Source organism: Dendrobium catenatum, unplaced genomic scaffold (genome assembly GCF_001605985.2).
Source record: "Dendrobium catenatum unplaced genomic scaffold, ASM160598v2 fragScaff_scaffold_1520, whole genome shotgun sequence".
NCBI classification, from domain to species: Eukaryota; Viridiplantae; Streptophyta; class Magnoliopsida; order Asparagales; family Orchidaceae; genus Dendrobium; species Dendrobium catenatum.
In genome coordinates, this window is record NW_021319982.1 from 1,522,410 (window position 1) to 1,542,206 (window position 19,797).

General features: G+C 37.8%; 1 protein-coding gene across 3 annotated transcripts; it reads left to right on the forward strand.

Moving 5' to 3' along the window:
* Positions 1–914: 914 nt before the first annotated feature.
* LOC110093630 (DEAD-box ATP-dependent RNA helicase 32) lies at positions 915–14,382 on the forward strand. 3 transcript variants are annotated; one of them, XM_020818571.2, is made up of 8 exons: positions 915–1,727; positions 9,415–9,690; positions 9,783–10,106; positions 11,721–11,909; positions 12,111–12,272; positions 12,653–13,116; positions 13,325–13,482; positions 13,806–14,382. In XM_020818571.2, the coding sequence occupies exons 1-8, from the start codon at positions 1,362–1,364 to the stop codon at positions 14,144–14,146; spliced, it is 2,280 nt and encodes a 759-aa protein (XP_020674230.1). In that variant the 5' UTR covers positions 915–1,361; the 3' UTR covers positions 14,147–14,382. The 3 variants fall into 3 exon arrangements, with proteins under 3 accessions (XP_020674230.1, XP_020674232.1, XP_020674233.1); XM_020818573.2 differs by lacking the exon at positions 11,721–11,909; XM_020818574.2 differs by lacking the exon at positions 13,806–14,382 and having other exon boundaries at positions 1,362–1,727; positions 12,653–13,201; positions 13,325–13,414.
* Positions 14,383–19,797: the final 5,415 nt, after the last annotated feature.

A 19,797-nucleotide genomic window follows, 5' to 3' on the forward strand; every position in this document is an offset into this window, starting at 1 on the left:
CCAACTATGAAAAATGTATTTTGAACTGAAATCATAAAAATTATGAAAATTTCATGGTATTTCATCTAAAAAAACCGCCAATTTAAAATCCTAAAGTGAAAGATGAATATTTTGGAAAGAACCAAAAAATGAAATAGAATTTAATATGCACTTTTACATACCAACCTATGACGATTTTATTCAACTCCCCACATCCGCACCAAATAATTTCCACAGTTTAACAAAAGATTATTTAAGAGAGAGATTAAAGGACTGTTTGACAACAAGTGGGATTTAATAAATCCTGCAAATCCGAATTTAGTAAATCCGAAATATGTTAAATCCTGGAAACTATTTGGTATGTCAAATGTTAAATCCTATTACATCCTGAGAAACTGTTTGGTAATATATATAAGGATTTATGACGATTAGGGGTTTAAATTTAAAGGAGATATTTACGAAATCAAAAATTGCATAAAATTTTATAAAACCAATTTTAGTTAATATAAAATGATCGAAAATTCAATAAAAAACAAATTACAAACTAACATCGAACAAAATGAAAGATGATGTATTAAATACACTAATTATATTAATAATTAATTACTAATTATATCATTAATTAGTCCATTAAGTTAAATTAACTAACTATTTATGCACTAATTATACTATTAATTATTTAGTTAATTAACTTAATTATTAATCGTTTAAATTATATTAATCAATAATAACTTTGAGGCGTCTAGGGTTTGCCGTCGTTGCTGTTCGGCTTCGTTGCTTCGCAGGAGGTGTAGGTTTCGTTTGGGATGGCTTTTTTATTGCTTTCTAAAACGGAGTTTTAGTACAAAAATAAAAAATTTTGTACTAAAACTCTGTTTTAGAAAGCAGTAAAAAAGCTGTCCCAAACGAAGCCGTAGAGATTGCTCCTTAGTGGCTGTTCGACTTCGCTCCTTCGACGACTTTCCCTTCCTGTCGGCTCGGAAGTTACGACATTTTGATCGAAAGCAACAACGGGAGCTTGCTGGCTGTGAAGGTTCTCCCTTTCGCGCGCTTCTTCGGCGACTGTTGAGCTTCGGCGACACGGTTGCCGCGGATAAGTCTTCCGCCACTCTTTAAATCCCGTTTAATCCACCGAACCGAGGGATTCAGTAAATCCGGGATTTAAGCCGTAAATCCGGGATTTAAGCCGTAAATCCGTAAATCCGGGATTTATTGAATCTCTGGATTTAACGCGCGCTGTAAAACCGTTTGGCTGGATTTAGCTAAATCCGACTTAAATCCGATACCAAACAGCCCCTAAACGAGGCCTCAACCCTACGCCGATTGAAGTACTCAAAACCCTTTTCTCCTCAAAACCCAATCACCGTTTCTTCGTCTCCTCCATGCGTCGCCTCAGGGTGAAGAAATCGCGCAAGCAGCAGCGCCTGTCAGAGTCTCAAGAGATCAAGCTCCTGGAAGAATGGATCGAAGCGCGAAAGCCCGACTCCGGGACCAACCCGCTTGCAATACCTGCGCAGCCGCCGACGGCGCCTGTTGGCAGGACGGCGGACGGTGGTTTCACCCCATATGCAGATTGCAAGCTGTTTCGGCAACTCCCCATCTCACGAAAGACCAAGGAAGGGCTTGCACCAAAGTACAAGGAGATGAGTGAGATCCAGCGGGCCTCACTGCCTCACTCACTCTGTGGACGGGACATCCTCGGCGCTGCTAAGACCGGGTCTGGAAAAACTCTAGCTTTCATCATCCCGGTAATGCCTATTGTTATTTGGTAGAATAGAAGTTAAAACAACCCTTTTTTGTTATTGGGGTGGACTCCTTTTATTTTGGAAAAGCGTCATTCTCCATACAATTAACACATTTTTTTTTGAACTGATTAGCATTAAATTTATGATTAAGAACATTGATGTTGTTCTGCTACCTATGAAAAATTTGGTGTTATTGGTTTATTATTTTTATGAATCTTTGACAGCGGATCAACCTTTTTTTATAAATGCGGGGCTTTTAATGACTCACTAAAAAAATACTACTTTAATTTATATGTTTTTCTATTGAATCAAATAAATTTTTTGTAAACACTAAATATCACACTATTCATTGTAAAAATATCACTTGATTTGCATGTTCATACATCAAAAAATTAATCAATTATTTCCTTATCTCAACCATCTATTAGATTGTTATATTGGCATGCTTTATGAATGACTTAAGCACCTAAAAAAATTCATGAAAATTTGTGGTTTTATCTCTTATTCTTTTTCATGGTCTACATTAAGATAAACTATAATGATTAGTCAATTACATATCCACCACAGGCCCTAACTAACTTCATCTAACAATTTCAAATTTTCCTTCCAACTTCCAAGCACTTTTTGCATCAGAGTAAGCCTTGGCTCAATACAAGATCATTTTCTAGATCATAGAGGGTATTTTTTTATGTAATCATTTTTATTTCTAATGAAGCTTAGAGCCATAGGTAGAACCATCTTTGGGGAAGTGGACCAACTGGCCTACACATTACTTGTGTGGCCTCAACAAAGCAATGATTGCTTTTAGCAGTTGGAAACAAACCTCTTATTGTTGTCACCATGCTTCAATGCAAACTCAAGATGGTACTTTCTGAATTCCTATGGAGCTGCAACCTCAAGAATCTATCTACGGTTTTCTTCCCTAATTTTAATTTCGAAGCTCCCTCATTCTCCATTTGGAGTTGCATTGAGATCATGCTTGTTATTAGATTGTTGGCAATTGCTATGAGGTGCTTCTTTTTGAGGAATGATTGAATTTTTTGTCGGCACATTGCCATTTGTATTATTTCAGAAGCATCAACTTCAGTCAATTTTATTGTTGCACGGTCTCAATTTGAATCAATAAGGTTTCAGCTCGGAGATGCTAGAAGCGGAGGTAAACATAATATTTCACAAACTCATGTGTTTCTAACAATTATGATTAGATCGGTGACATAACTGTAGATGATTATATTACAAGTAGCTTTTCTAAGCATGCTATTACCTACTTTTTTGAACATATCGTGGTTGGAATAGAAAGATGCGAAGCCTAATATCAGCTAAATTGTATACTATCGAGTCAGGAGAACTGCTATTTATGATGGAGTTACTGATAGAGTTATTACAAGACTCTGAAATTTAGGACTTTGAAAAGTTTAATCTTGTTATTCCTCTAGGATTTGTGCTCATCTTCTCAAAGCTCAAATTATATTGTGCCCGTAGAGGAAGATTGTGAAGTGTAGCATTTGATTTTGTTGGATGGTCATGGGCGAAGGTGAGGACAAGCGCTATGAGAATCCTTGGTTGAAGCTTTTGCCACAAGTGAAGTTGGATCAGGGGATGGAGAGCTTGCATGATGAAGTGAGGCATCAACCTAGGCATTTGCATCTGTCTACAATAGAGAGCATTGCTTATGTTCTGAAGAGGTTGGGAAATGACCTGGAGGATGGAATTTTACAAGTGTTTGAATCCATGAAAAGGGATCAGAGTTGCTGCAAAGATGATAATTTAAAAGCAATGTCTAAGTCATGACATTGTTTTTGCATGATGATTTGAGATTATGGATGGTTGAGATTGAAGATTTTAGATATAACTTGTGAGCTTTTTGAATTTTTTCAAATCCAAAAGCAAACAACAAATGACAATTCTTGATAGATTGAAATTGTTCTTTTAGAATGCTTGTTTAATACGATTATAGAAGAAAAATCAATTCCCATGTATGTTTAAAAAAATTATCTTGATGTCATGCTTGTTAATATTTTAACTTTCTAGGAAGCAAAATATCTAATTTTGTTGCTCATCAATTCTAGAAGTGTGTTGGAGATTGAATAATTAAATTGTGGAGGAGGTTTAATTGACGAATTCTCCAAAATGATTACCTTTGGCTGCATTTTGCAATTGCAAAATTTTTTAATGCATGTTGCCTAACTGCTCAGTGATAGTCCATGCATTGCATTTTAAACTTATCAGCTCCTATTGTTGCTTGAGATGAGCTGTTGGCCATTATTGTTGATTGAAATTTTTTTATAAACTAAGTAATAGATCTTTAACTTTTAAAGCTTATTGGGGTCTTATATATTTTGTTGAATTTCAATTAAGACTGAAGTTTCATGTAGCTTTTATGAACTAATGTATAATGGAGTTGATACAGGAGAATAGGAGATCTAGTACTATTTGCCAAAAATAATTAATTGGTAAGATTTGAAATGAACAAGCTTGTTAGCGTTGTGGATACTTATTTTAATCCTAAAGAATATTATAGTTAACCTAAATTTGTTATTTGCTTAGTGGGTTTAACTATTCAATCAGAAAATATTTTTTGAACTCATACACAATGACATGGCTCGACCAAAAAAGATGTATGAACATTTTGTCTTTAATCATGGCATTATTTTCTTGAGTACAAAATGAACTACGAGATTCATCTTTTCATGATAGACCCTTGCTACCTGCGACTACTGCCAGTCTCTTGTGGCCACCATAATCAAGCACTTATTAGAGTAGTGCAATAAAACAATGCAGAGTGGTGATGAGGCTTGATGTTTTGATTGGAAACACTCATCTTTACTTACTTGTTACTATTTTCTTCTTAGAAAATAGTAATTGTGCGATAAATGGCTTAGGTTGACGTTGTCACTCTAAAGTATTGTCTATGTATTTAAAATTGCTCAACCATATGCCACTTCTATTTGGACTACCCATGAATAATTATATTAACGATTCTTTGCTGAAGATTGATAATATGTCCTAAAAAATTCATTATACTGCTAGGAAATTTATGAGGAATAAACTTCGATATGCCCATGTTGCTTGAATTCATGTCAGCCCTTTCGGACATGGTACTTGGCTCATTTGACATCATATTTTGTCCACTCGACCTCAAGTCAGCTCAGTCTTTTAAAATGTTTTGCACAATCTCTAAGTGCCTATCCAAAATCAGTTTGTTTACGCTTCAATTTACTCGAGTTCTCTCAGATGGGAGCTGTCTCGGCTCACACATCATCAGTGCATTTGTAGAGTTAACTCTAAGTGAGGAGGACTCTAAGGATAGTGGAAAGGAAGTAGAGGAGACTAACATGACCTAATAAGGCCAACCAACATCAACAGTCTTTTAGCTACCCACCTACATACATTCATTGTGATTACCAAAATCTTTAACTTTCGACTCGAAGCTCAAGTACAAAATAGAATCAATGTTTTTTTTTCTTTTCTTTTGGGAACACTTACAGGCCATTCAAAAAGAGGTAAATTGATAACTAGTTTCGGTATGGTCAACCTCAATATGCAGATAGAATCACCTAAAAAAAAGGAAAAAACAAAGAATTTAGAATGTTTACTTAAGCTGCCATGAATTCTTCCCAATGGCTGAACACTTTTCTTTATTGTAAATCAATCATCTTCTTGGAGCTAAATGCTTCTATCAATCCAAAAATTTTCTCGACTGTCCAACCTAGACCCTATCAAATGATCCACAAAGTTTGACTAGGACTTTTCTTGGATTTAACTATTTCTTAGGCAATTATGAAATTGTTAATTGTTCGGTGTGCTTTTGCTATTTACAGCTGACACTGATGTCTCTACCCTTTAGAAGCATTATATCATGCACATATAATCTCTTATACGCTACTTATCTATCATACAAATTCTTGTTATTGTTGCATAAGATTGAGCCTGCCCTCCCCAACACCAGCTAAAGCTCTTTTAGCATTTATAAAACCCCTTTGGGAATGAAAAAGGATGGACAAAGAGTGAGGTTGAGAGAGTAACTGATGCATGAATAAAATGATTAGGCGATGTTAATTATGGATTTTGCACATTTTAAGTTATAGAGCAATATTAATTAAAATACTTATAGTGATTTCAAACGACGAAATAAAACAAGAAATGAATGAATTATCTTAGGCCAAGTTACACAACTAGAAGTTAATATCATAAAATATTCAATTACTCAAGCATAGCATACATGGATGGCCTTCAATGATAAATCCCTAAGTTAATAACGAGACTAGTCACTAAGAAAATAGATCCACTCACTCAATCTCTAAAATACTAGGCTTAGCGGAAGGGATTAACATAACCTTTATGAATCAATTGAAACCACAAGTTAAGGTAGGACTTAGAAAGGGAAAAAAAAAAGATTTTGTGGGAGAGATTCACCTTGCTCAATACTTGGAAATAATCTGCCATTGGAAGGAAGCAAGTTGCTCGTCGATGGCAACGATGAGGGTGAAGACGATCCTTTCTACGTATTCCTCTACAGTTTGATCGACCTCCAGGTTACGTCGTCGTCAAAGAACGGAGAATTGAGTATGTCCACTTGCCCTTGTTTGTTGTAGACGAACCCGTGGTCACGTTCTGGATCCGCCATACATGAGGGAACAATGGATTTTGGTGTGTTGGAACTTCCGGACAGGAAACAACAATCTCCTGGCCGGTAGGACTGCAAGGAGAACTGCAGAAATTTTCTAGACAGCCGCCAAACAATGTCCGGAAAATCTGGACAACTTGGAAACCTAGAAATGGGGTTTAGGAGTTGTTTTGGGAGAGAGGAAGGGAAGGAGGAGGTGGAGAAGGGCCGGCGGTTAATGGGGGAGGGGAAAGGAATTTTCCAAAATCTGAAAATAATTTCAAATTTTTGGTTTGGAGGGATTTGGGGTTTTGTAATTATAATGTCAAACAAGAGGAAAGAAAGAAAGGTACTCCTTAATGAGAGAATTGATTGAGGTATTTGGAAGGAAGGGACTTGATGTGGGGAGAGGGAGAGATAGGGAGAGGGGCCGGCGGCTTGGTGAGTGGGGTAGGGTTTAGGGAAGATGAATTAAGGCTTGCTTTAATTGAGATTTTAAATTATGAATAGTTAATTTAAATCAAATCCAATTAAAACTTTAATTGGATCTAATTTAAGTAACTTTCATGAAGTAGTGATTCTTATTTAGGAAATAAATTCAAATTCAAATTTGTTACCAAATTAAGAAGGCTAAAATAGGAAGGACATTGAATGTTAGAGGGAATTTGTGGAATCAATGGAAGAGGGAGGTGGCCGGTGGCTATGTGGGGAATAGGGTTATGGTTTAGGTTTGATGTGGGGGCCGGCTGCTAAGAGGAGTGTTTAGGGTTGATGTTTGTTGACGGTTTTGGAGGGGAAGATGGGGAGGGGCCGGTGGCTTGTAGGGTGGAGATGGGGGTTGGTCGGCCTAGGGTTTGAAGTGGTGGTGAGGTTCGGCCGAGAGGGGGAGGAGGGGTTATGGCCGGAGGTTTAGGGGAAAGGGAGGGGAAGGATTGGAGGAGAAGGAATGCCACGAACCCGGATGCTTTCTGCGGTTGATGGGTATTGCAATGCTCTCACCTAGGGACTTCAATCCTCAAGCACTCTCAAGCTCTCCCAAAACACACAAGTGCAAAAATTTTCATTTAATCATTCATTAGCTCCTCAAAGAAGGGGGAGGAGGTTTTAAATGGCCAATAAAATAAAGAAAATATAAAATACTCAATTGCCCTTAGGGCATACATATGACTAGGCCCTTAAGTGAGGGCATAAATAGAGAAATACAATAAAACCCATAAAACATATTAAAAATAATACATCTAATACAATGATAATCAAAAGTAGATCGGTGCGATCGTGGCCATAGATCATCGGCCCCATCTCTGGTAGACTTTCCATGATCGGATGTCCTCATCAGTACAACAACAACAACATCATCAAGCCTTTGTCCCGCTATGTGGGGTCGGCTACATGAATCCTTTTTCGTCATTATGTCCGGTTAAAAGTCATGGATGTCCTCATCAGTAACAAGTTAAAATTAGTAGGGCAAAGAAAACAAATATTTAGGAGCTTGAGGGGCTCAAGTAGAAGGATAAGACTTTGAAGTTCAGGATAGACGCACTGGTAGGGTAGAAAATCCTCTCGGCAAGTGTTCAGAGAGGACCCTGAGTAAATCTCCCCTAAAAATCTACTCAACCTGAAGGGATCCCCTTTGAACTCTATATGCAACCATTTGATAAATAGTGGAAAATCTCTCCTTGCCATGGTGTACATAGGTGCTACTCACCAAACTAGTATAAATCCCATCTTTGTATCATGGTTTTTGCTTCTCTGCTCTCATTTATTGGCATGTGCATCACTTGCAAGCAATCCTCTGGTAAACCAAGTTAGTCATTCCTTTTTCAAACCCAAATGACCACAATTCTTCTCTACCTGGCTAGGGAGGCAGAAAGCACAATTCATGCATTCCTGTTGCAAGAACCTAATCAGTAATCCTGATTGAATGCAGGCCACGGTAGCCATGCCAACGTCAACATCAACATCAAGCTTTGTTCCACTATGTGGGGTCGGCAACATGAAACCTTTTTCTCCATTGTGTCCTATTAAAAGTCAAACTCTCGTTTAAATCTAATAGAGAAAGATTATTTCTAATATTTTCTAACCAAGTCTTTTTTGGTCTCTCTCATTTTCTTAACATAAGTTAAATCTAATACCTCTACTTGCCTAACCGGTTCATCGGAAGGCCACCGTTTTATGTGCCAAACCATCTAAGGCGACTCTTTCTAATCTTATCCACCATCGAAGCTACTCCAACCTTTTCATGTATATTCTCATTTTGTATCTTGTCTCTAAGGGTAAAGCTACTCATCCACCTGAGCATGCTCATCTCTGCCACGATAGCCATCTATTTTCCAAAAAAACTCATCTGTAAAACATGCAATCAATGAACTCAGTCAATCACAAGTAGCGAATTGAAGGATCCCGGTCTTCAGTTAACAATAAAACAACCACAAAGAACCAACTAGTAAACTGGAGAACTAGCAGTGAATTAATTGTGAACTGAACCAGATTAAATCCAAATCAACACAATGAATAATCAGCTTGACCATAAAACTAAATTAGAGAAAGATAATACAACACAGTCTCATATTGAATCACCTTAGGCATGGTTTCGAATTTCGATGAACCAAAATAGAAGTAAGAAAACTAAGACAATAAAATAAATTAAATTAAAATCAATGCTTAAATTATCAATCCACTCCGCTTATCACATATGTTGTATTTTAGATAAGCATAAACTTTGACATTTACATCTTATCCCTGATATATGGTTATATTGTAAAACTAATTATTGTTTTCTGCAATTTTCCCTCCCAGTTCCTTGTATGGGCATGTTGAATGAGTTTCATACCCTGTCACATTCCTTAGAATTGCAGAGTTAATGGGAAATATATGTGATTGGTGGCATTTCCTTAAAAATTCTTCCATTTTTCTTTGGAGTTTTCCTCTAATATGCCGTACTAAAATTTATGTTAGAAGTTCCTGTCATTTTATATTTTCCAGCACATTGCAGTACTGTAGTTTATTAAGAGTGCTTGAAATTATATAGCTTTTTCTTTTCTTAAAATTTCCCCAAAATAATCCAAAAAATGACTTTTTTCCCAGGTTGTAGAAAAATTATACAGAGCAAGATGGGGTCCTGAGGATGGTGTTGGAAGCATTATAATATCCCCTACGAAGGAATTGGCAGGGCAACTTTTTGAAGAATTGAAAGTAATAGGAAAAAATCATACTCTCAGTGCAGGTCTTCTAATTGGTGGGCGTAAAGATGTCGATGCCGAGAAGGATCGTGTTAGTTCTCTTAACATCTTGATATGTACACCTGGCCGGCTCCTTCAGCACATGAATGAGACCCCAAATTTTGAGTGTTCACAACTTCAGGTCACTAAATCAATCTTTTCTTTAACAAAAATATATACCTTGTAATTGGAACAAATTTTTACTCAATATTTCGTTTCCTGGTCAGGATACAGGTTTTAGTTTTGGATGAAGCTGATAGGATGCTTGATAAAAAGTTCAAAGGAGAATTAGATGCAATTATCTCTCAACTCCCTAAAAGGAGACAAACCTTACTCTTCTCTGCCACTCAAACTAAGTCTGTTAAAGACCTTGCAAGGCTTAGTTTGAAAGATCCAGAGTACATCAGTGTGCATGCTGAATCCGTAACAGCAACGCCTGAACGCTTGAAACAAGTAGCAATGGAGGTTCCTCTTGATCAAAAATTAAATATGTTATGGAGTTTTATAAAATCACATCTTCGTTCAAAGATGATTGTGTTCCTTTCAACCTGCAAACAGGTAATTGTTTATATAATGAATGATAGAATTTCTCCCTTGTGCATTCATACATTTTTTAATTCTTTTTTGTAGGATATCCGTGCCTTATACCTTTAACTAGAACTTATTAATTAGAAATATTAGGATCTTACATGCAGCTTCTTAAACACTTTGGGCGACCCATTGAAAAATTCTTCAGAAAATTCTTTCCCAATCCACAGCTTCCATCTTTGCTAGATTAAGACTTCGTTGGGATAGCTTTTTTACTACTTCTTAAAGCAGCTTTGTGATATAAAAATTAAAATCTTTGTAGTAGAAAGCTACTTTAAGAAACGGTAAGAAAACCATCCCAAACGAAAGCCTAAATGAACTCCAAGGAGTATATATAGTGTTTCCTTGTAGGACCATTCTAACATGCGGGCCCATTGAGTTAGGTTGCATGGAAGTCCTTCTGGCCGCTGGTTTAGAGTTGATGCTCCTCTTCAGCCGTTTGTCTGCTTTGGGTGGTTGCTGACATCTAACTTAGCGTCTTTTATCATTTGTGGGTGCCTCGCCACTATATTTGCTTGTTTTGGGCATACCAAGTGGGTGCTTATCTTTTATTGGATTTGCTTATCGATTGCTTTTAGTTTGCTTAGTGCCCCTGCGATTCCACTTCTTCTCTGAAGGAGGGAATGCATTAGTATGGAAACTTTCAACAAGCTAGGTGAGATCTTTTGAGCATTGCTAGGCTAATTTTAATTTATTAGTCATTTCTAGAGTTTGCTCGAGCCAGCAAATCACTATCTGCAGCTTCTGTCCACTCTGCCCCATTTGAATTAGGTTGATTGATAGTCCTTTCCACACAACCAAGTTAAGGTTTTGAAGCTTTCCTTATCAGTTATGATGTTCAAACAAATATTCTATCTGGAAGTCTGTTAGGCCGGCCCAGGAGGGGCCGGCTGGACCGGTCCGATTCTATTCCAGGTGGAACTAGGCAGGGGGCGGAAGCCCTGTGGGCCTCAACTTGGGTTAAATCCAGTTTTGGGAGGGAAAATTTTGAATTAGGGGCTGTTTAGGGAATTTGTAATTTTCCTTTGTCTTTAATTAGGAGTTAATGTGTAATTTAGGATTTCATCTTGAATTTGGGAAGAATTTGGGATCTTCTTGGAGGCATGGGCTCTAGTCTTTCTTGACTAGAGATTTTGGAGAGTTAATCTTCCTCTAGAATTGAAGATTATTGTATCGTTTGCTGTTTTATTCATATTCTAGTGAAATACAAGTTAATTGCTTGCATTTGCTTCAGATTTCCATCCGTATCTCTCAGTTTTCTCCTGAGTTTTGCTGTTTTTCTGCTGTAAACAGCAGTAAATCTGCTGTTGGTTCTTCACTTTTGGTTAGGATTGCTTTCGAACTCAAGTTTTACCTTAGGGTTACTTGCGAACTCGAGTATTTCCTATCACAGTCCATTGTTGAGAAGATCTTGAACTTAAATGTTTTTGTTCTCTTGAGTGTTTTTATGAGTTTAGGCTATTCTTTTGACATCAGTGAATAGCCAACTCTTGTATCAGAATTTTTGTTTATTGCTTTACAGCATTCTTTGCCTTTTCCTCCCCATCCTCTCTAAATGTATGGAATGGCTGCACATCCTAGTAGGTTAAATTTGTCTATGAGGCATTCAAGAAACTGCGCCCTGGTATTCCTTTGAAATGCCTCCATGGGAATATGAAGCAAAATGCAAGGATGGCAATATACTTGGATTTTTGTGAGACCACTTCAGTGCTATTTTCAACTGATGTGGCATCTAGAGGACTTGACTTTCCAGCTGTTGACTGGGTGATTCAGGTGAGAGTTAGGCTTCATTTGGGACGGCTTTCTTATTGGTTCTTAAAGCAGATTTTTAGTTAAAAAATTAAAATTTTTTCTACTAGAAAAATGCTTTAAGAAGCAGTAATAAAGCCATCCCAAACGAAGCCTTAGTTATCCAAATTTTTTTATAACACATTTATGCAAAAGAATATACCATCATTTGTCCCGACGATGTAGGTTGATTGCCCTGAAGATGTTGCAGCTTACATTCACAGAGTTGGCCGAACTGCGCGTTTTACTTCTGAAGGGAATTCAGTATTGTTCCTTTTGCCATCAGAAAGGGAAATGCTAACAAAATTACAGTCAGCGGAGCCTAAAATACCGATACAGCTAAGAAAGGTTAAATTTTTTCACTCTCTATTTGTAGTTATTATATTAGATTACATTAAACTGTAGATGCTTTTTAAGTTTGATATTGTTAATCTTGCATGATTACCACCTCTTTCCATCTTATGAAGTTCGAATACTTGAGGTATATGGTGGGATATTTTCTGTTGCTGTGATAAGATTGTTTTTGCCATCAATATCATATTTATGCTTCGTTTGAGACAGCTTTCGTATAGCTTTCGTATTGCTTTTTAAAACGGCTTTTTAGTAAAAAAATTCATATTCAAGAAATTTTTATACTAGAAAGCTGTTTTAGAAAGCAAGAAGAAAGTCATCTCAAATGAAGCCTAACTCTTTTTAGCTTTCTGCTAGCTGATCACCACCGACTTCAGGTAAAATCAGAAAAAATGGAACAAATTTCTGGGTCGTTGGCATCAGTGTTGGTTAAGTATCCGGAAATGCAGCAGCTTGCTAAAAGAGCTTTCATCACTTATGTGAGGTCCATAAACCATCAGAAGGATAAGGAAGTTTTTGATGTATCCAAATTACCTTTGGAAGAATATTCTGCATCTCTCGGCCTCCCTATGAAACCAAATGTTAGCTCCAAAAGCCAAAAAATGAAGAATAAAAAAGAAACAGTGGTTGAACAAGAACATAAAGTGGAAGTTGAGGGCGAAGTTCTTTATAATGTTGATGGATTCAGAGTTGATGTCGAAGATGGTCGAATCCAGAAACTAGTTGTAAAGATGATGCAAGGGAAGGCCAAGAGTAACAGAGCTGAGGAAGAAGAAGAAGATGATGACATTCTGGTGCCAACGAAGTCATCTGTGGAGCTTGATAAAAGTGAACTTACTATGTATGTTTTCATAAAAACTTTCTCCAAGCAAAAGAGCACGATAATCCATCTATATTTTAATTGGGCCACCTGAATGGTGGATTCGGTATGATTTTTTTTTTTAATTATTTTTTATGTAATTTGTTTGGGGGGGTATAGCAATACTCTGTATTTAAAATGTTAGACTTTTCAGAGTTATGATATTAATTTTTTTGTGCATTATTTTCAGCTTACCCACCAGGATATTGAAAAAGAAGAAACTGAAGATAAATGTCCACAGACCTGTAGGAACTAGAGTGAAGTATGATGATGATGGCAATCAAGTAGCTCCACTTGCTGCCTTCGCCATCACAGAGGGCGCCGACACCATTCTTGAACCAGAAAAAGGTCTAATACCATCCTGCTATTTAGGCTTTGTTTGATTCTTCCTCTCTTTTTGTAAAAGATAGTTTTAGAAATAATGGGCAAGGGAATGGTGTTTTCTAATGGAGAAGCAAATATCAAAGCTTCTCAAAAGTGTAGAAAAATGAAGTTCCCTAAAAATCATTTCTATATAAGCGTGCCATCCAAATAGCAACCAAAAAATAATTTCGTCAGTTCTAAACAGAAAAGAAAAAAAAAACCCAAAACAACCGAGGCCTTAGACATCTTAAATATCTACATGTTTCTTTCAAAGCATGTAAGCCTGATTCCATTTTAATCTTATGCAGTTAAGGAAAGATACGAGAAATTGAGAGAAGAGATGAAGCAGCATGACAAGGAAGACAAAGTTCTCCTACGGCAAAGGCTTCGAGATAAAAGAACTAAAGATAAGATGAAGCTAAAGAGATGGAGGGAAGAAGAAGAAGATGATGAGGATATTAATGGAGACGACTCGGAAACAGACTTGGGCAGAAAGAGTAAGATGAAGAACTCAAAGATAAATTTTGAGAGTGAGAGTGATGATGACAGGAAGATGAAGAAGATGAAGGGTTTTGATGCAGATGTGATTTCCTTAGCGGAGCAAGAAGCATTGGCTTTAAAGCTTTTGAGTTCTATGCACAATTCATAGATGAGTTTGGCCTTGTTTGTACCCCATATTCTTTTCTATATTTGGGCTCATATCAGTTGCTATGCAAAGCTATTTAAAGTGTATCATGTAAGTTGTCTTGTAATCTTTCTTGAGATCCAAGAAAGAATTTTTATTTTTCTTGGTAAAAATGTTTGATATTTTTGAATTCACCAAGGGGTTATTTGGTTGTAGAAATTTGAAATTTATAGATATTGCAAGGATCTTGGTGCAGTATAGCTCCGTGCGTGATTCAAGAACTCCATATCTTATCTTATCACTGTCTAATCTCACCATATTAAGAGAATACTGTATCAATTTTTGTTTTAGAAGCTTTTTTAGGGTGCATTAGTACGGATATTTTCTGTTATTCTTATTCAAAATCTGAGCACTTTAGGCTTCCAAAGCTAGCTCTGAGAGAGGTGAGAACCGTGCGAATTTACTGTATTTTTGCTACTCTTTGATTGGCGCTTTTGTAAATACTTAGCAAAGGGCTGTAAATATGTAATTATAAATGCACTTTTGCTGAGTATTTTCTGCGCTTTTACAAAAGGATAATAAAAACTTAGTAAATATTCAATTAGTAGGATATTTGCTACGCTTTAGTTGCGTCTTTTGTTGTCCTTTTGTAAAAGCGCAGTAAATACTTGACAAAAGTACATTTATAATTACATATTTGCTGTTGTAGACGACTTATGCTCGCTTGAATAGAAGTTGTGAATCCGGTGGCGTGACGCAGCAGCTTCTGGATTAGTTGTTTGTTGCTTTCTACTGGTAGACTGTCATGCACTACTTGTATGATTTGCGCAGGTAGATGGTAGTGCACTAACTAATCTTCTGCTTTAACTAGTAGGTATTGCTATCTACTATAGTTCCCTTATACGGTGATGAAGACTGATATATTTATTTTACTACATTCATACTAGGCATTCAAGGTCTATAATAATATGAATTAACTAATAAGGTCATAAAGCATATGAAATCTGATCCTCTATTGATCATTCGATAGAGTTGACAAGGTTCAATCAACAAAAGACAAATGATCCCAAACATCCCGATGATGGCCGTGATGAACAATAAATCTCAACCGGAGGGGTCCATTCCAAATACTCAAAATTCCATCCAAATACCCATGAAAATCCAAAACTCAAGAAAATCCCAAAATTCATATATTTAAAATTGAAATCCATCAACACTTAAAGCAAACTTCTTCCACCATCTGCAACAGTTTGCCGAGGTGGACAAATTAAAACTTACTTCAGCTCACAAAGAGCCAAATGCCTAGTCGAAAATATTACTATGATCCATTCTCAAACAATCTCTTGCCAGCAAGGACGTGGTACGTGTCCTCTAACCGGCGGTTTTTGTTGCCAAATGACACCGCAAGATAAACGGTTATGACCCAGGCCCTCTGAATTGAGTGGTTTTGCCACCAAATGGCACCACGAAATACCAGTTATGGCCAGAGCCAATACGCTCCTTATTAGCATCAAATCCTTGAGATATGAATCAATAGGATATGATCGACAGGACATCAAGTCCTCTGTTAGCTAAGGTGGATTCAAATTTGTCCCCTTAGGCAAATATCCAACCCAGGTCTACAAGGTCCCCTTGGACGAAGCAACTCATGGCTGCTGACAATGATCCTTCTATCATGTTAGGTTGACTACCTCCTCTGACTAAGTAGACTAGGGACCATGATGGTCCGGGATGACGGAACCATGAGATCTTGATCGGGTCTATCGTCCATTCCCCCACCATCCGCTTTAAGTGCAAGTTCTGTATATGACACAGTGGGTGCTCTCGCCATTCGTTATGATTACATTCATTTGCTTGTGGGCATGGTTGAAATGTTCATTAGAAATCATTTGAGTTTGAGTTCTAGTTCGAGTTTGAGTAGAAGTTCAAGTCTCCTGAAGCATTTGAATGAAATGAAGCTCAAGTGCAAGTTTTAGTGCAAATCAGATGAACAATAGGAGACAAGTGAACTTGAATCTGATCACAAGAGGCTTGAATCTTCAAAGGCTTCGGGATAGATGGTAGTGCATTAACTAATCTCCTGCTTTGACCAGTAGGTGTTGCTATCTACTATAGTTTGATAGGAAACACTTGTATTCACAAGTGTTCCTAGCCAAAATCAGTAAACTGCTACAGTTTTAGCACTGTCCACAGCAGAAATCAACCACAAAACAGTGGAAAAATAGCAAATCGGAGAGAAAACCGTGGAGAAAAGACTTGTATTTTACTAATAGATGCAACAGAATGGAAAAGATACAATTGATACTCAATTCGAGAGGAGGATCAAACTCTCCCAAATCTCTAGACGCCGCTAGAGACCAAAGAAAACCTAACTCTATGAGATCTCAAATTTCAGCCAAATTCCAGATGCTCAAACCCTAGGAAAATCTACTATTTAATGCATACAATTCAAAAGAAATTCCCTAAACAGTCCCTACAATCAATTTCCCTCCTAAACTCCCTCAAAATTCCTCCCTGAAATCATCCCGCAAGGCGCGCGTCTCGCGCGGCTTCCGCCAGGCGAAACAAATCGCCTGTTTCGCGACTCGGCCGGTCCCGTGAGGACCGGCTGGACCGGTCTAACAATACTCCCCTCCCGAAAATCCACCTTGTCCTCAAGGTGGAGATATGCTCGTGTTCCGGTGGAGGTGGCCATCCTTGAGACGACTGAAAATTCTTACTGTATTGCATAACCAAGGGCTACACGGAAAGAGAAACATCTCCTCCCTCTTCCAATCTGATCGCATCTAGCCTTTGTAGTCCCACCAGATAGTCTTTCCCCACCTCTTGTACGTCCATAACCATGGTCTTAAGTGATGTGATGGCTTTGGATAGCCCTGCATCTCCCCCTATGATCACCCTTCTCCCATCCACCATTAATTCCATCATGAGTGCTCCCCAATTGTTTTTGGTTTCCCCCAAGGTTTGCAACCACTTCATCCCTAGGATGACATCGGTGCTTCCTAGCTCCAATGGGAGAAAGTCATCCCTTACTTGAATCCCTTGGATGGTCAACACCACTCCTTTACAAATCCCATGGCCTTTCTCCACCTTTCTTGTTCCCATCATCACTCCATAGAAACCAGTGTCCACCAACTTCACTCCCAATTGGTCAACAACCTGAGTGGAAATGAAATTGTGGGTAGCCCCACTATCAATTAGCACCACCACCTCACGATCAGCTATCTCTCCTTTCACTTTCATAGTGTGACTCGGAGTGAATCCCACTACAGAGTTCAGAGAGACTTCTGCTACATCCATATGCAACTTCTCCTCCTCCTTTCCAAATCTGCTCCCACCTCCCTCCTTGTCTTCCTCGTCTTCATAGACAAGGAGAACCTGAAGAGTTCGGTCCTTGCACCTATGCCATGGCATGTACTTCTCATCACATCTGAAGCACAACCCCTTTGTCCTCTTATCATGCATCTCCTTCTCTGTCAGCCTTTTGAAATTTTCCCCACCCACTCCCTCCTCCTACTGGCTTCTCCCGGGTGGTCTCATTACTGTTGCCTGATGCAAACCCCTTAGGTGCTAGAAGCGTGGTCGTCGTCCTATAAGAGCCTCCTGCACAGTTTCCTCGAGCCCCTCTTTCTTCTTTATTCTGATCTTCTACCAACTGCGCAAGCTCCATAGCCTTTCCCAGGTTCCTCGGCTCCAGTACCCTGACTGCTGTTCAGATCTCTGGTTTAAGCCCCTTGATGAAGTTTCCTTCTAAGGCTGACTCTGAAATGTGATCCAATATGCTAGCCAAGTACTAAAATCGATCCCGATAATCTGCCACAGTCCCTTCTTGAGTCAAGGCAAAGAATTGCTCATAGAAGTCTCCTCCCCCGTCGGATTGGAAACGCTCTAATAAGCAAACCTTGAACTCTCTCCAGTTCTGGATGGGCTCCCTCCTGTCACGCCACTGATACCATGCCAACGCCTTCCCTTCCAGACTTAATCCTGCCGCCGTCAGCTTCTCATCATCTGTCAACTCGTTGACTGCAAAGTAACGCTCCACCTTGTATATCCAACCAAGGCCATCTTTACCCTCAAAGATGGGCATCTTCAACTTCCTCACCTTCGGATTCCTTCAGTTACCCCGGTACTCTCCATAACCTCCCATTCCTCGAAGAGGAAGTGCTCCCCAAGTGTCCCGATCCTCCCTCCGACGATGGTATCCGAATCCGTCGTCATATTCCCCTCTTCCCCTTTCAAAATCAGCACATCGACGCTGAAATTCAGCTTCGAGATAAAAGAACTAAAGATAAGATGAAGCTAAAGAGATGGAGGGAAGAAGAAGAAGGTGATGAGGATATTAATGGAGACGACTCGGAAACAGACTTGGGCAGAAAGAGTAAGATGAAGAATTCAAAGATAAATTTTGAGAGTGAGAGTGATGATGACAGGAAGATGAAGAAGACGAAGGGTTTTGATGCAGATGTGATTTCCTTAGCGGAGCAAGAAGCATTGGCTTTAAAGCTTTTGAGTTCTATGCACAATTCATAGATGAGTTTGGCCTTGTTTGTACCCCATATTCTTTTCTCTATTTGGGCTCATATCAGTTGCTATGCAAAGCTATTTAAAGTGTATCATGTAAGTTTTGTCTTGTAATCTTTCTTGAGATCCAAGAAAGAATTTTTATTTTTCTTGGTAAAAATGTTTGATATTTTTGAATTCACCAAGGGGTTATTTGGTTGTAGGAAATTGAAATTTATAGATATTGCAAGGATCTTGGTGCAGTATAGCTCCGTGCGTGATTCAAGAACTCCATATCTTATCTTATCACTGTCTAATCTCACCATATATCACCATTTGGTCAAATAAGAGAATACTGATCTTTTCTGTTATCCTTATTCAAAATCTGACGCTTTAGGCTTCCAAAGCTAGCTCTGATTTGCGCTTTTACAAAAGGACAATAAAAACTTAGTAAATATTCAATTAGTAGGATATTTGCTACGTTTTAGTTGTCTTATGTTGTACTTTTATAAAAGCGCTGTAAATACTCGACAAAAGTGCATTTATAATTATATATTTGCTGTCATTTTGTTGAGTATTTGAAAATGATAGTAAAATTGTAATAAAGAAATACAGGTAATTACATTACTTTACCCTATTAATACTGTAAACCAAACAGCCCCTAAATCCATACAGTTCTTGCCGTCAGGTCTCCGTACAAAATAATTTCTCATGAAAGAGTGGGCATTGCAAACTCTTATAAAACATAGGTGATGTATAAAATTGAGCTAGCGATAAATTTTTTAAAGATAATTTTTTACTGTTTTTTACAATAGTTTTCTATTATGATTCAAAATATTTTTTATTAAAAAATTATTTTAAAAAGCAACAAAAGAGTTGTCCTAAACGAAGAATTATTGCATAAGTTGAAAGTGCTATAGCCCTTAAATTCTTGAAAATTACAATGGCTCAGATTAGTATTGGAATAGGTTGTGCAACATAATACCAGTTCAAAAGATCACTAGTAAGTCTTCTCTACAACTTGTGCCTTATAATGAAAAATTTCCTATAACCTCAAAGCTAGCTTTTTTTAATTCTCTTAAACGCAATGTTCTAACATAAATGAAGACAAAACTAAAGTAGTTAAGATTTCTTCTATCACATTCTTAAAAATGCTACTTTTTAGTATGCCATTT

Coding starts and splice junctions, on each gene's coding strand:
- LOC110093630 (XM_020818571.2), top strand. CDS start 1,362: ATGCGTCGCCTCAGGGTGAAGAAATCGCGCAAGCAGCAGCGCCTGTCA. Junction 9,691..9,782: donor TTGAGTGTTCACAACTTCAG/GTCACTAAATCA, acceptor GTCAGGATACAG/GTTTTAGTTTTGGATGAAGC. Junction 13,483..13,805: donor CATTCTTGAACCAGAAAAAG/GTCTAATACCAT, acceptor AATCTTATGCAG/TTAAGGAAAGATACGAGAAA.